This window comes from Galeopterus variegatus, unplaced genomic scaffold (genome assembly GCF_000696425.1).
Source record: "Galeopterus variegatus unplaced genomic scaffold, G_variegatus-3.0.2 Scaffold5613, whole genome shotgun sequence".
NCBI classification, from domain to species: Eukaryota; Metazoa; Chordata; class Mammalia; order Dermoptera; family Cynocephalidae; genus Galeopterus; species Galeopterus variegatus.
This window is the reverse complement of record NW_007731724.1, coordinates 1-12,117: the sequence shown is the minus strand read 5'-3', so window position 1 is coordinate 12,117 and position 12,117 is coordinate 1. Positions and strand designations below refer to the sequence as shown.

The window sequence follows — 12,117 nt, the reverse complement described above, 5'->3', positions numbered from 1 at the left end:
TATATATATATATATATATATATACTTTCATGATATTAATCTCATTATATACTCAAAAGTCTTCCTTCAAAACAAAGCTATTTTGTAATAATAAACATTTACCACAGTCTTCTTAAAACATACTTTTTTTCAAAAAGAAAATAAAACAAGTATACCTTCACAAAACAGAAAGTTCTGATTTGATAAATTTTACCCCCTGAAAAATTAAGACATTTTACATTTTTCCTATTTTCTTCTTATTAGGATAACATGTTAAAATGTATCACATTGCTTAGAAAAGGAATATGTCCTAAAGATAGCTAATGAGAATCTGAGTAAGTCCATTACATTTTAAAGAGTTCACATACTTGCCATCGGGTGACATGCTGATTCCATTAGCAAAATCAAATCCTTCTGCCACCACTCGAACTTCATTTGGACTGTAGTAAACGACATATGACCATGCTAAACCCAAATATGTCTCCCAGAATCGTAGGTAGGGGTCAACAAAATAGTGATCATTTGTAGCATAAAAGTGTTCAGGTCCAATAGCAACAATATCATTCAAACTGCAATTAAAACACACACACATAATATATACAGGTGGAGGTACTGTACATTACAGGATTATGAATTGGAAGGCATTAATGTCTATTCCTGAAATCAGGATATGGATTGGAGTCTTCACACTAGCTGTTATTGCACAGAATTAATATGAAATCAGTTCTACCTATACAATCCTCAAAAACAATAATTGCAGTAAGAAATCCTAAGAGGTGACGATAGCACTGTAAAATAAAAATCCCATTAGCTGTATTTTAAAAACAGTGTTATGGGGTGTGTGTGTGTGTGTGTGTGTGTGTGTGTGTGTGTGTGTGTGTGTGTGTGTGTGTAGACACACTAAATTCAGTAGCCATTATATAGGCCAGAAATTATTTATTTGTGCTCACATAGAATTGACTCCCATTGGTACAAGTCATTACAAGGTGGTTAAAAAAACATTGAGCTGGCAGTCCGGAGACTTGCATTTTAGTTAAAGCTCTGCTACTATTAGCAGTGTGATCCAAGGCAAATCAATTCTTTTACATGTCCAGTTCTCAGTTTCCTTACCTGTAAAAGAAGGATGATAGACTGGCCTACCTTCCAGCCTTAAAGTTTTGTGATTCTAAACTGAATAAAACATCCATGAACAAGAATGCTCAGAAATAAGATGCTATGGCTTTTTTTCTTTCTGATTAGGATTCTCTGTTACTGAGAATGTGAGATATGAGTCGATTTTTCTGCTTTAATAGGTGCAATAGTGAACAAGTAAGTGAGTCATTCTTTGCTGCTTGAGGTGACGGAAGTTCCCCAGAGCCATGATCCAGGAGAAAATTGTCTCTGCTCTATTGAGAAACGTAATGGCCAGTGCATCAGCTCTGACGCAGCTCTGGACTCTTGGGCGAGTTAGACAAGCGTGAAGAGCCTCAGTTTTCTCATCTGTAAAGAGAGGCTAAATGATTTTCCCAAAGTCATATAGCTCATTAGTAGAAAACTAAGTGTCAGAGTCTTAGTTTGTGAAGTTGCAGTGGGAATTACAATGAGACAATGCCTGTTGTGTGCTTTGCAGGGAGACTGACATGCAATAAATCCTCAATCAATGGTAGCCACTATCACTATATTTTTTAAAAAGGCCTGGGGATTTAGGATTAGTCTGTACAGGCTCTAGATATAAATTTGCAAGCTGGTTTTACTCTCTTTTTTAGAAAAGTAAATTTCTGAAATTAGTATGCTTTACTATCATTTGCCTGCTTTTCATTAAAAGGAGCAAAGTGAAATGGTTTAGAGTAATAGCTTTGAAATCTGATGGACTCAGTCTGAATCCTGGTGTCGCTCGCTACCATCACAACGTGGGGCCACAGCACATCTCTAAACTTTGAGCCACTTCTCTGAACCTCAGTTTTCTCTCTATACCTTGAAAGAATGGAGCAAGAATAAAATAAAATAATAAATGCAAAGGCCTTGGCACCATGCCTGGTTTATAGTAAATGACCAGTAATAACAGTTGTAACATTATTAATAATAACATGCTTAAATAATAACACATTTAGTAATAGGAATATTAATGTCATAAAACAACCAGCAAATACAAAAGAAAATACACATGACTAAACCTTGGGTTGAGAGAGCAGGATTCTAGTTAATTGTGGCATTATTGTTATTTTCAGTCTGGTTCTGTGCTGCCAAAGACCAATATTTTTGCAACTGGCCAAGAAAAAAATACTCTAACTCTGGGAAACTGGACAAACCCAAGATTTCCAAAATTAAATGGTGAAACAAATAAAGTAAGTTTTCACTATTTTGTAGTAGTTCAGAGCACTAGCACCGGACTCAAGCTACCAGGATTAAAATCCCAGCTGTACCATTTACCGATCGCATCATGTGGGGCAACAACAAATTCTCTAGGCCTCAAATTTGTTTTAAATCTGCAATGGGTATAACAGTAAAACCTAATTAAGAAGACATTTGTAAAAAGTCAATTAAATAATCTATTTAAGTTGGTTAGTGTAACACCTTACTTATAGTTAAAGTTCATTAAGTTGTTATTATTACCATTATTATATTGTTATCATTAACCCAGATTCTCCATTCTACGTACTTTTCCCTGCTTTAGATCTTGGTATTCTTTACATTCTCCAAGCACTCAGTGACCTCATTCTCTCTGCAAAATGTATTTGTTGAATGAATGTCTGAGTAAACTCTCCCACCAAAAACTGTTTTCTAAACTTGCATTCATCCCAGGAGTGTGGAAGAACACCTGGGCTATAGTTCCTATGTGGTCCCTAACTAGTTGATTGACCTAGTAACTCAATTTCTCTCCAATCTCAGTTTCCTCATCTTCAAAACCACTGGGTAAGATAGGAGAGGAAGGGGCACTGGTAACACAGGGTGCATACTACGTGTCAAGCACTCTTAGGCACCTGCAAAGAGTACAAGTCTAGATTTAAAAATATTGAGTTGAATGCTGTACATAAATCATACAAAAAGAGGTTGGGATTCTAGAAAATCATCACAATTAGGAGGTGATGGAAACTGTTTTGGAAGATAGTGTCAGATGGTTATTCTAAATCCATAACTAGCCTCATAAACCAAATCTTCATAGGTCAAGCGAGGAAGTTGACTCTGTGTTGGGTTGACCAGGATTGGGGATCCTTGGGTGTTTTCTTCCTCCATATGTTATATTGCCAAGAGCCTAGGATGGTGCTGAGTGTTACACAGATCTGCTGTTACATAAATTGTGTGCAACCAAACAGCAGGAGAAGCCACAGAGGAAGGTGGAATAGAGATTCATTCGATTTAGGGTCTTCTTTTAGTATGTGTTTCTAATTCACAGAAATATCTAAAATTCTGTTTTTTAAAATATAAATAAAAATAAGTAAATAAACTCCAGATGTGGAAATCGTCTATGAAGCCTGTTTGGGTTTGTAATACTAAATCTGGTTTTGGAGTTTATCTTGGTAAAAGCATGAATGGTTATCCTGAGGCCAGGATCCAGCCTCCAACCAGCTTTGAAAATGGGGGAGGAAGAGAATGGACCTTCTCTGAGGCATCTGAGTCCTCAGAAGAATCTGCAGAAGAACATCTGGAGGAGTTTGTAATCATTAGACAGGAGAGTTGAACACCTATACCCGCCCTGGCCAAAAGGAAAAACTGAAAGTGGATTAACCATCACTGCTGTTACAGGAAAATGGAAATATGATATATCTCTCAATACTTAGGCAGAAGTTTGTGTTTGATGGTTTTCAGATGCAGAAGTGATTTTTCCTCTTCTTGAAATTTAAACAACTCCACTGTGGACTTGAAATCTGGATGGCTCACCACCAGCAGGTACACAGCATTATCTGTGAGGAGATTAAAAACAAAAATCGAAACATTAACTGATCTCTCAGCTGTCAGCTCTGTCGCCGAAAAGCAATTTCAACTCACTTCCAACTAGCACTTAGGGTGTCAGGCAGATGGAATATTTTCATCTCTTTGTAGAGAAAAGCATTTGTGATTGCTCCAAAGAAAAGTGGCTAAAGGAAGAACCAGTGACAGTCTCTAAAAACTCAAAACTCCACAGGAGGAAAAAAAAATCAACTTAGGAATGAGTATCACTGACACTGAAACTCCAAAGAGCCTGTTAAACTTTCTAGTTCAAATGGTTTCCATGAGGTGCAGAATTGAGATAAAAGGGATCAAAGATGTGGGAATTACCAATATGAGAAGGTCGGCTATGGTGTAATTTACATAGCATAAGATGATAAATGCTATAAGAAGAACATCGGAGAGATGGCAGCAAACAGGAGCAGCTTCCGCAAGTCAGTGGGACTTTGGGACATGAAGGAAACCAATCTAAGTGGTCAAGAAGGTGTGATCAGAGTTGGCAAGTGAAGTTAGATTATGTTTTTCATCTTAAGAACAGTAAGCTTTGGGCCGGCCCAGTGGCGCACTGGAGAGTGCGCCACTTGGGAGTGCGGCAGTGCTCCCACCGAGGGTTCGGATCCCATGTGGAGACCCGTTCCCGCTCACTGGCTGAGCGCGGTGTGGACGCAACACCAAGGGTTGCGATCCTGTTGCCGGTCCCCGGTATGGGCGCGACACCGAGGGTTGCGATCCCGTTACGGGTCAGTAAAAAAGACAAAAAGAAAAAAACAAAAAAAAGAACAGTAAGCCTTTAGAAACCTCTGACATGATCATATTGGTGTTTAGAGGAAAACAATGCAAAGCTTAGCAGGTTGAACTAAGAAGCCAGCTAAGATGCTTTTTATTAACCCACTCAATGAACAAGTTTTTAATCTATTTTAGTTGATGTTAAATGTTCCAAAGGAAAAATACAACAGGATAAAAGGATGGAAGGTAATGGGGTGTTTTGTTCATGGGAGTCAGGGATATTCTCTCTAATGAGGTGATGTGAGAGAAGACACGTAAATGAAATAAAAGAGCCAACCTTGTGGATATCTGGGGAAAGAGCATTCCAGGCTGAGGGAAGAGAGTGTGCAAAGGCCCTGCAGCAGGAGCTTCTTTGACCCATTCGCTTAATAATGAGGTTATAGTTGGAGCAGCATGAAGGAAAGAAAGAATGAAAGAGTGGGAGGGCTGATGCCACAGAGGTAGGGAGCCAGCATCAGTTTTGTTAAGGGTTTAGAGTAAGGATTCAGGGTTTACCCACTGGGGGCTTTGAGCCAAGGAATACTGTGACCCGAGGCGACAGCAGTCATCTAGGCATATGGAGAGAAGGGACTGGACCAGGAGGATGCCACTGACAAGAAAGGGAGAAAAGGACATGAGAGGCATTTGACAGGAAGCATTAAAACATCCTGGTGATGGCCAAGGAATGAGGAAGGCAGAAATCAAACATGAGTGAGGATTGAAATCTGAATTCATATTTTGCACAACAGATTCTACTTCTAGAAATTTATCCTAAGGAAACAAACATTCACAGAAGATACATGTACAAGACTGCTTATTTTGGTATTGTTTGCAATGAGCATAAAGATGGAAACAACCTAAATATCCCCCAGCAGATGAACTGCATTATAGTACTCCTACACGAGTCACAAACAGCCATTGCGAAGCAGCTCTAAACACACTCCCATAAAGAGGAGTCCATGAAGTAGCGTTTAATGCAAAAGCAATTTATAAAAGGGTTGGTGTAATATCACCCCATTGTCATTTAGAAAAGTATACACGCCAAACACTAATTCCTCTGCACTTAAAAATATTTTAAAAATAAAATAGAATGGTGATGAATGGTTGTATGGGTGGAGAGACTGTTGAAAGATATATATATATATATATATATATATATATATATATATATATATATATATATATATATATATATATATATATATATATGAATAAAGGAGAATCATATGAAGAAAGAGTAAAGAGGGGAAAAAGAATGGAAAATTATTTTTTGACATTTTGAGTTTAAAGTGGCCATAGGAGAGGAAACTGAAGAGATGTATCTGGGTAAGCACCTGCTATAACAGAACTAAAAACTGATGAAAATAACAAAATGGTAATACCCCATATTGGGTAATGTTCTCCTAGAACACTGGCATAGTGACACTGGTTTTAAATTTCTGAAATAAAGAAGATAAAGAGGAGGCAAAAGATCAAACCTCTGGGGGAATGCTCCGAGAGGGGCAATGAGTGACAGAGCGAGGACTGGGGAGGAAAGTCTCAGTAGGACCGGAGCCAGGACAGGGAAGTGTGTTGGAATGTCAGAGAGGAGCCATGTTTTTAATGGAAAAAGTGGACAACAATGTAAAATGAGGTGGAGAAGGGAAGGAAGGAAAAAAGAAAGGAAGGAACGAAGGACGGAAGGACGGAGGTGGAGGAAGGGAAGAGAGATTTGTCCACAGGGACTTTACTGATGACCTCTGAAGCAGTGATTTGAGACACCCACCCTGGGGAAAGTCGGGAGAAAGGACTGAACGAGGGCTCGCCTGCTGAGCACCGGGGGCACCGGGGTGGGAGTGCTTCTCAGCCCAGCTCTACATTTTTATCACCTGGACAACTTTTAACAAGTACTGCTGCCCACACCTCGCAAAGACCAACTGAATCAGAATCTTTGGGGCCGGGGCCAGGGCATGAGGCTTTCAGAAGCTCCCAGGTGCTTCTGTATGCAACTAAGGTTGAGAATTAATATAGACAACAAGGAAATAAAAGCAAATAGAAGGGAATAAGTGGGATGAAGGCTTCAAAGATGGGGCAACAAGTTATGTTGAGCTGTATCAAAATGCAGAGGACAAGTTTGACACAGAGCAGAGGAACCAGTGGACAGGGAGGCTGTGAAGGTGACAAGGTTGAGAGAAAGCTGAACAGGGTGACTTTCTGTCACTGGATCCATAAGTAGCAGGTGACTTGTTAGAAAAATATATCCCTGTAAATGCCCAGGTCTTGAAGATCGTTTAAAATGGAAAACCCATAATGATTAGAGTTGAATATTGTTATTATAGTAGTTATAGTGATGTTGCGAATGTTGGTATTTTAAAAAGTTACATACTCTACAAATTCTAAATATTTAGCATTCTCAAGCATTTAAGTTGTTTTAATATTTTATTTAATTAATACAAAGGGTAAGTTTAAGACCCAGAATAAGAACATTGTTCATGATTATGCTTTGGTTGGATGTGAAGAAACATTCATTCATTAGCATGTATTTCTTGTTTTTTAAAAAAGATTGGTTTTGTTTTTAATAAACAGTAAATATCGTTACCTTCATCTATGAATGTGCTAATCCCATGAGGGTTAAATGAAGATAAATCAAATTCACTTCCAGTGATCCCCAATTCCAACACTGTTGGATCTTCTTCGTTCAGATCCATCAGAAATATTTTTCCAGGCTTATCAGGTGCAAAGCTCTTTATTCCAGGATATTTTAATCCCTTATAAAACATGGGGGAGAGGGAATAAGGAGACACATTACAAGAATTTCAAAGGTGGTGGATGGCACATTCACTGTCCGCTCCAGGACACAGGGCTGCTGGCCACAGGCCCACATGGGAAGCCTCGTAGCTGGCTTGCGCAAAAGGCCCCCAGAGGACTCTGGAAGCCACATGCTCTACCAGGCCTCTTTACACAAACCCTTCCATCCCTCGCAGCAAAGTCATGTGCTTATCATGCCACAGCTTCCAGCCCATGAGAAAGATTAAAAAATGGGAGAGTAGACCAAAGGGACAATTACTAATAGTCTTCAATAATAATATTAGCAAGGAATACAGAAAGAACATTGGTTATGGTTTTTAGACTTTCCCCTGGCAGGTTCTTAGAAGCATCTCAGGGATGGAGGTTTAGGAAAAGTCTAAAGGTTTAGGGATGGGGAGCTCCTCCTGTCTTAGCCTTCAATCAGAACAACAAAGCTGTTGTTTTATATATTGGGAGCCCATATAAGATTTTTCTTGAAATATGCATATATTTTGAGTTATACCACCTGCCATAGTGTTCTGTATGGAGGAGAGTTTCAACAAACATGGTGGGTTCTCTCTTCAAGGCTTGGGACTTTTGGAATGATATCAACAACTTTAAAGGGCTTTTTCTAAAAAGTGTAAGAAAAGGTAAAAAGCAAAATGATGTATGAGGGAGTATATATAAACATACATTTAATTCAGCAAATATTTGACCTCACCAGTTAAATGCTTCAAGTGATAGACAGTTGAATGGGAAGCCATTCTTGAATACATTGAGCTTGCAAACAAAATGCTTCATCAGAAGCTAAGGTAATATAAGAGTTCAGTGTACACACAAGAACACAAACATGCATAGGACACATCTGATCATAACTATAAAGCCAGTATAAACACATGTACAGTTTGTTTTCTGAACCACCTGAATGCTGCTCGTTTTATTTGAAGGCAGGCATTGGTATACAGAAGGCCTAAGCAAAAGACTTAAGCTGCCAGTCCTAGGGAATGTTCTAGAGGACAGTAAATGAAAGTAAACACTCACAGAGCTAATGAAAGCCAGTCCATTAGGCAGTATCTCTAAGTCTTCAGAGCCATTTTCTGCCAGAAAAGAGAACAGACAGTACAGATTGTTTCATATCATTGATTACCCACTTCTTCAACACTCCTAACTTGAAAGTGAAGCTCATATTAGCTCTTCTTTGATAGGTTCAGAATAATCCATTCTCTCATTTATTTATTCAAATTGATGAATGTGATTATATGGAAATTAAAAAGACATTCATATCATTAAAGTGCACTTAAAATTTACACTTGATATATTTGTTTTAAATTGATGGACTAGAACTTTTTCCTCAGAATCTGAAACCTCTTACACAAAGTTTATGAAAATTCACAAAATGTACAATACGTATGAAAATTTGAAAAGAGCTTGTTGTTTTTCTAAAGATACAGAGTAAACTACAAGTATATATTGATAGTTCCAAATCAAACCCTTTGAAAACCATATGAGAAATACAAGCAAATTTCAAATACTTGAGTTAAAATGGGGATAAATTTCAGATGATCAAGGATATGAATTTACTATAATTATAAATATACTTTAAGTACATGAAAATTTTTAAAACTTCAATTCATCTAGAGACAAATGAGTTTTAGATTTTGTATGTATACTCTTAGTAAAGATGCTTGTTTTTCAAATATCCAGTAATATTTGATATTAATATCACATTTTTCCAGAAAGAAAAAAAAAAAACGTGTCATAAGATATTTGGCCACGTTTAATGATACTAACTGAATAAGTCTTTTGGTCTAGCCTTCTGAACCTTAGTCAACTGAGATAAATAATTCTCAAAAACAAACCAAAAAACCCCAAATCATAACAAAAGAATGAATCTCAAACAAGTTGTCCTCAAATAACAAAGCTGGTTGGTTGAAACCAGACTGGGATTTGAGCCCTGGGCCATTCCCTGTTGGTGACCTGCCAGCTGCTGTTCCCTGCCTCTGATCTTTGCTGACAGGGCCTGCCTCCCACAATGGAGGCCCGATAATTATTTCCTAGCTTCCTTTGCAGCTAGGGCGCCAGCCTCTACTCCAGCTCTGACTAATGAGATCTAAGGGGAAATCTGCTGAGAGCTTCTGGGGAAAACTTTCCTCTCTGCTATACAAAGAGAGATGCATGAGGAGAAACCTTGTGGTAATTGCAAAGTCCTGTGACAGATTTTTTTTAAAAAAAACTTTATCCTACATTCATTGCTTTATCTCCCTGTTCCTTCCCTCTCCTGCCACCTCTGCAGGTTATATTACCATAAAAGTCAAATATTGTTTTGACTATTATTTTTTCTCTATTGACCAAACAAAAATAGTCAAAACTGCCAACACCCTGGCAGTACATTGGTGAAGTCAAAAGTCAAACAATGTGGTATTTAAAATTACTGACTTAAGAATACTCTCCTGGTTCCAAGTTTTATTTCTGAACAAAACTAAACAAGCATATAATTAATCAAATAAATAGCAAGATAATACTGGAAGTTTAAATGAGACACTGCCTCCTCTCACATACATACCTATTCCTTTAACTAAATTACAGTTAGGAAGTTCCACTGGTTTTACTTCTCGGAAAGCATTAAATCGTGTTCTGTGGGAGAGAAAGGAATAAAACACACATAAAACTATTCAGAAATTATAATTAAGTTGCAAACATAAGCAATCCACGAAGTTCTCCCTAACTGTACTTTGCCTCGATTTCAACCCCAGTGTTAGCGGTCCTAGGCACCTGAAATTCTACCAGGCAAGGCCAGAGCAAGCCAAAGGGGGACCTCTGGACACAACATTCAGTATTTATTTAGCAGAGGAGAATCCATACACAAAAGAGATAGGTGGTGTCTTCTCCAGGGCTCTGTGCACTTTGGCAGGAACAGGAAGTATTTCATCAGTTGTGTAAAGATTCCTAGGTCCAAAGTTGGGTTAAATGGCAACAGGTTCCAATTAATCCCATTGACATTTTAGGGCTGCTGACAGATGGGCCTCCTACCCATCTGCCCAGCCTGGACTAGGTGTCTGCTTTTGGATGTAGTTCTTGGGAAATACAGTTGTTTTCAAAGGATTTGGAATTTCAGAAAATCATACCCAAGGCCCACATATAAAAAGGCATTTCACACACACACTTGTCCACACAGGTACATGCACACGAGCAACTTATTAAATGAGTGCATTAACATCGTGGGGACCATGTGAAGGACAGATGGGAGAAGGAAGCACCAGCAGGCTGTCTGAGCACAGCGAAGCTGTGGAGGCATTGGAAAGAAACGGACTACAATGTTAGCATGGCCAAGAGATTTAAACAATAAATGTGGTTTTTTGAGAACTAGTGACACAATATAGTCATAGTGAGTAGTGACAATCATCCAAGAATCCTTAGAAATCTTATTTGGCTAAAAACAGTCCTATAAATTTGTAAGTTGCCTTATTGGTAATTTAATCTCACAGGAGGAGGATGAGCTAGTGAACAAACACTCTTCATAATATTCTTACCGACATGGTACAAAATGATAGGAATTTGGGGGCAACTGATTTTTCATTCATTCATTCAGAAAAAGTCAGTATGCTTCATTGGCTATCAAGTCCTCTCTAAGAGATTCTGACTTAAGAGGCCAGGAGTGGAGTCCAATAATCTGCTTCGTAAAAGCACCACTGTTTGTCCCGGTGCACAACCAGGGTAGAGAAATGCCAATCTGGGTGCTAGAGATACAGAGATGAATGAATAGATGAGGAAGGCTTGGCCTGCAAGGAAATTGTGGTTCCCTGAATGTTAGACATGAATTTAGAAAGCAGACTTCAGAGGAAAGGTGGTAGCCATCCCATGACCTGAGAAACTAAAAGATATTTCAAAAATGGAAATCTGACATTAATAATCGGAAAAGTTCACAATAAAGAAATAAAAGGAGAAGTGATAGACCTGACTGCTGACTCCTTGAGGGCAAGAACCAGGTGTCTCCAGCACCCTCTTCCCAGAGTCTGGCACAGAGCTCCCACGTAAGTGAGAACATTCAGTATTTCTCCTTCTGTGACTGGCTTATTTCACTCAACATAATTCAATGTTACAGAATTAAGTACATGGCTAAAATCTCGTCAATCTTCTCACTTCTTCTTCCTCTTCGTGGAATATAATTTTTCTTCAAGTGGGATGGGGACAATCCCTTTACAATCTTTCACTTCCTGGGCCAGAGGGTGTTTTACAATATTTGGTCTAATCACATCAATGTCTCGAGACAAGTGTTCCATCATGCTTTCAACAGTTGCTGTTGGTGCATAAAAATCCACCAAGAAATACCTGCAATAAAATAAAAATATGTAAATTCCTGCATTCTGAAATATAACAATTCTACTATTTTGATCAATGTTTTCATTTTTACTCTTCCCAGAGAGACATCAATGACACACAAACATAGACATCCTTGTCAAAACAGAAACTACTAGCTGACCAGCTAAACGGAAGTGTAGTATACCCAATCTCCCTTTCCCTATGGCCTTTCCCATTACACTCTCATGACAATTTGAATACAGACAAACTTTATGGCAGAAAAATAACATTGTGACATTACAAAGAGTAAGAAATACTAAAGTATGGCTTCCAAGATGGCCACGGGTCTGGAGCGGCCGTGCCAGGAAACAGCGTGATCCTGAGAGCTGTGCGCTATGATAC

The 12,117-nt window shown here is 38.5% G+C and overlaps 1 protein-coding gene across 1 annotated transcript in view; it reads right to left on the bottom strand.

The window, feature by feature from the left end:
* Positions 1-11,745, bottom strand: part of PON1 (paraoxonase 1) — a gene marked incomplete at its 5' end in the record, with an annotated part of 20,843 nt that extends 9,098 nt beyond the window's left edge. Inside the window, 6 exons of the mRNA XM_008589723.1 lie at positions 348-548; positions 3,734-3,860; positions 7,229-7,397; positions 8,458-8,513; positions 9,980-10,084; positions 11,618-11,745. Of these exons, the coding sequence (XP_008587945.1) occupies positions 348-548; positions 3,734-3,860; positions 7,229-7,397; positions 8,458-8,513; positions 9,980-10,084; positions 11,618-11,745 (786 nt within the window). The remainder of the gene's footprint in view (positions 1-347; positions 549-3,733; positions 3,861-7,228; positions 7,398-8,457; positions 8,514-9,979; positions 10,085-11,617) is intronic.
* Positions 11,746-12,117: the final 372 nt, after the last annotated feature.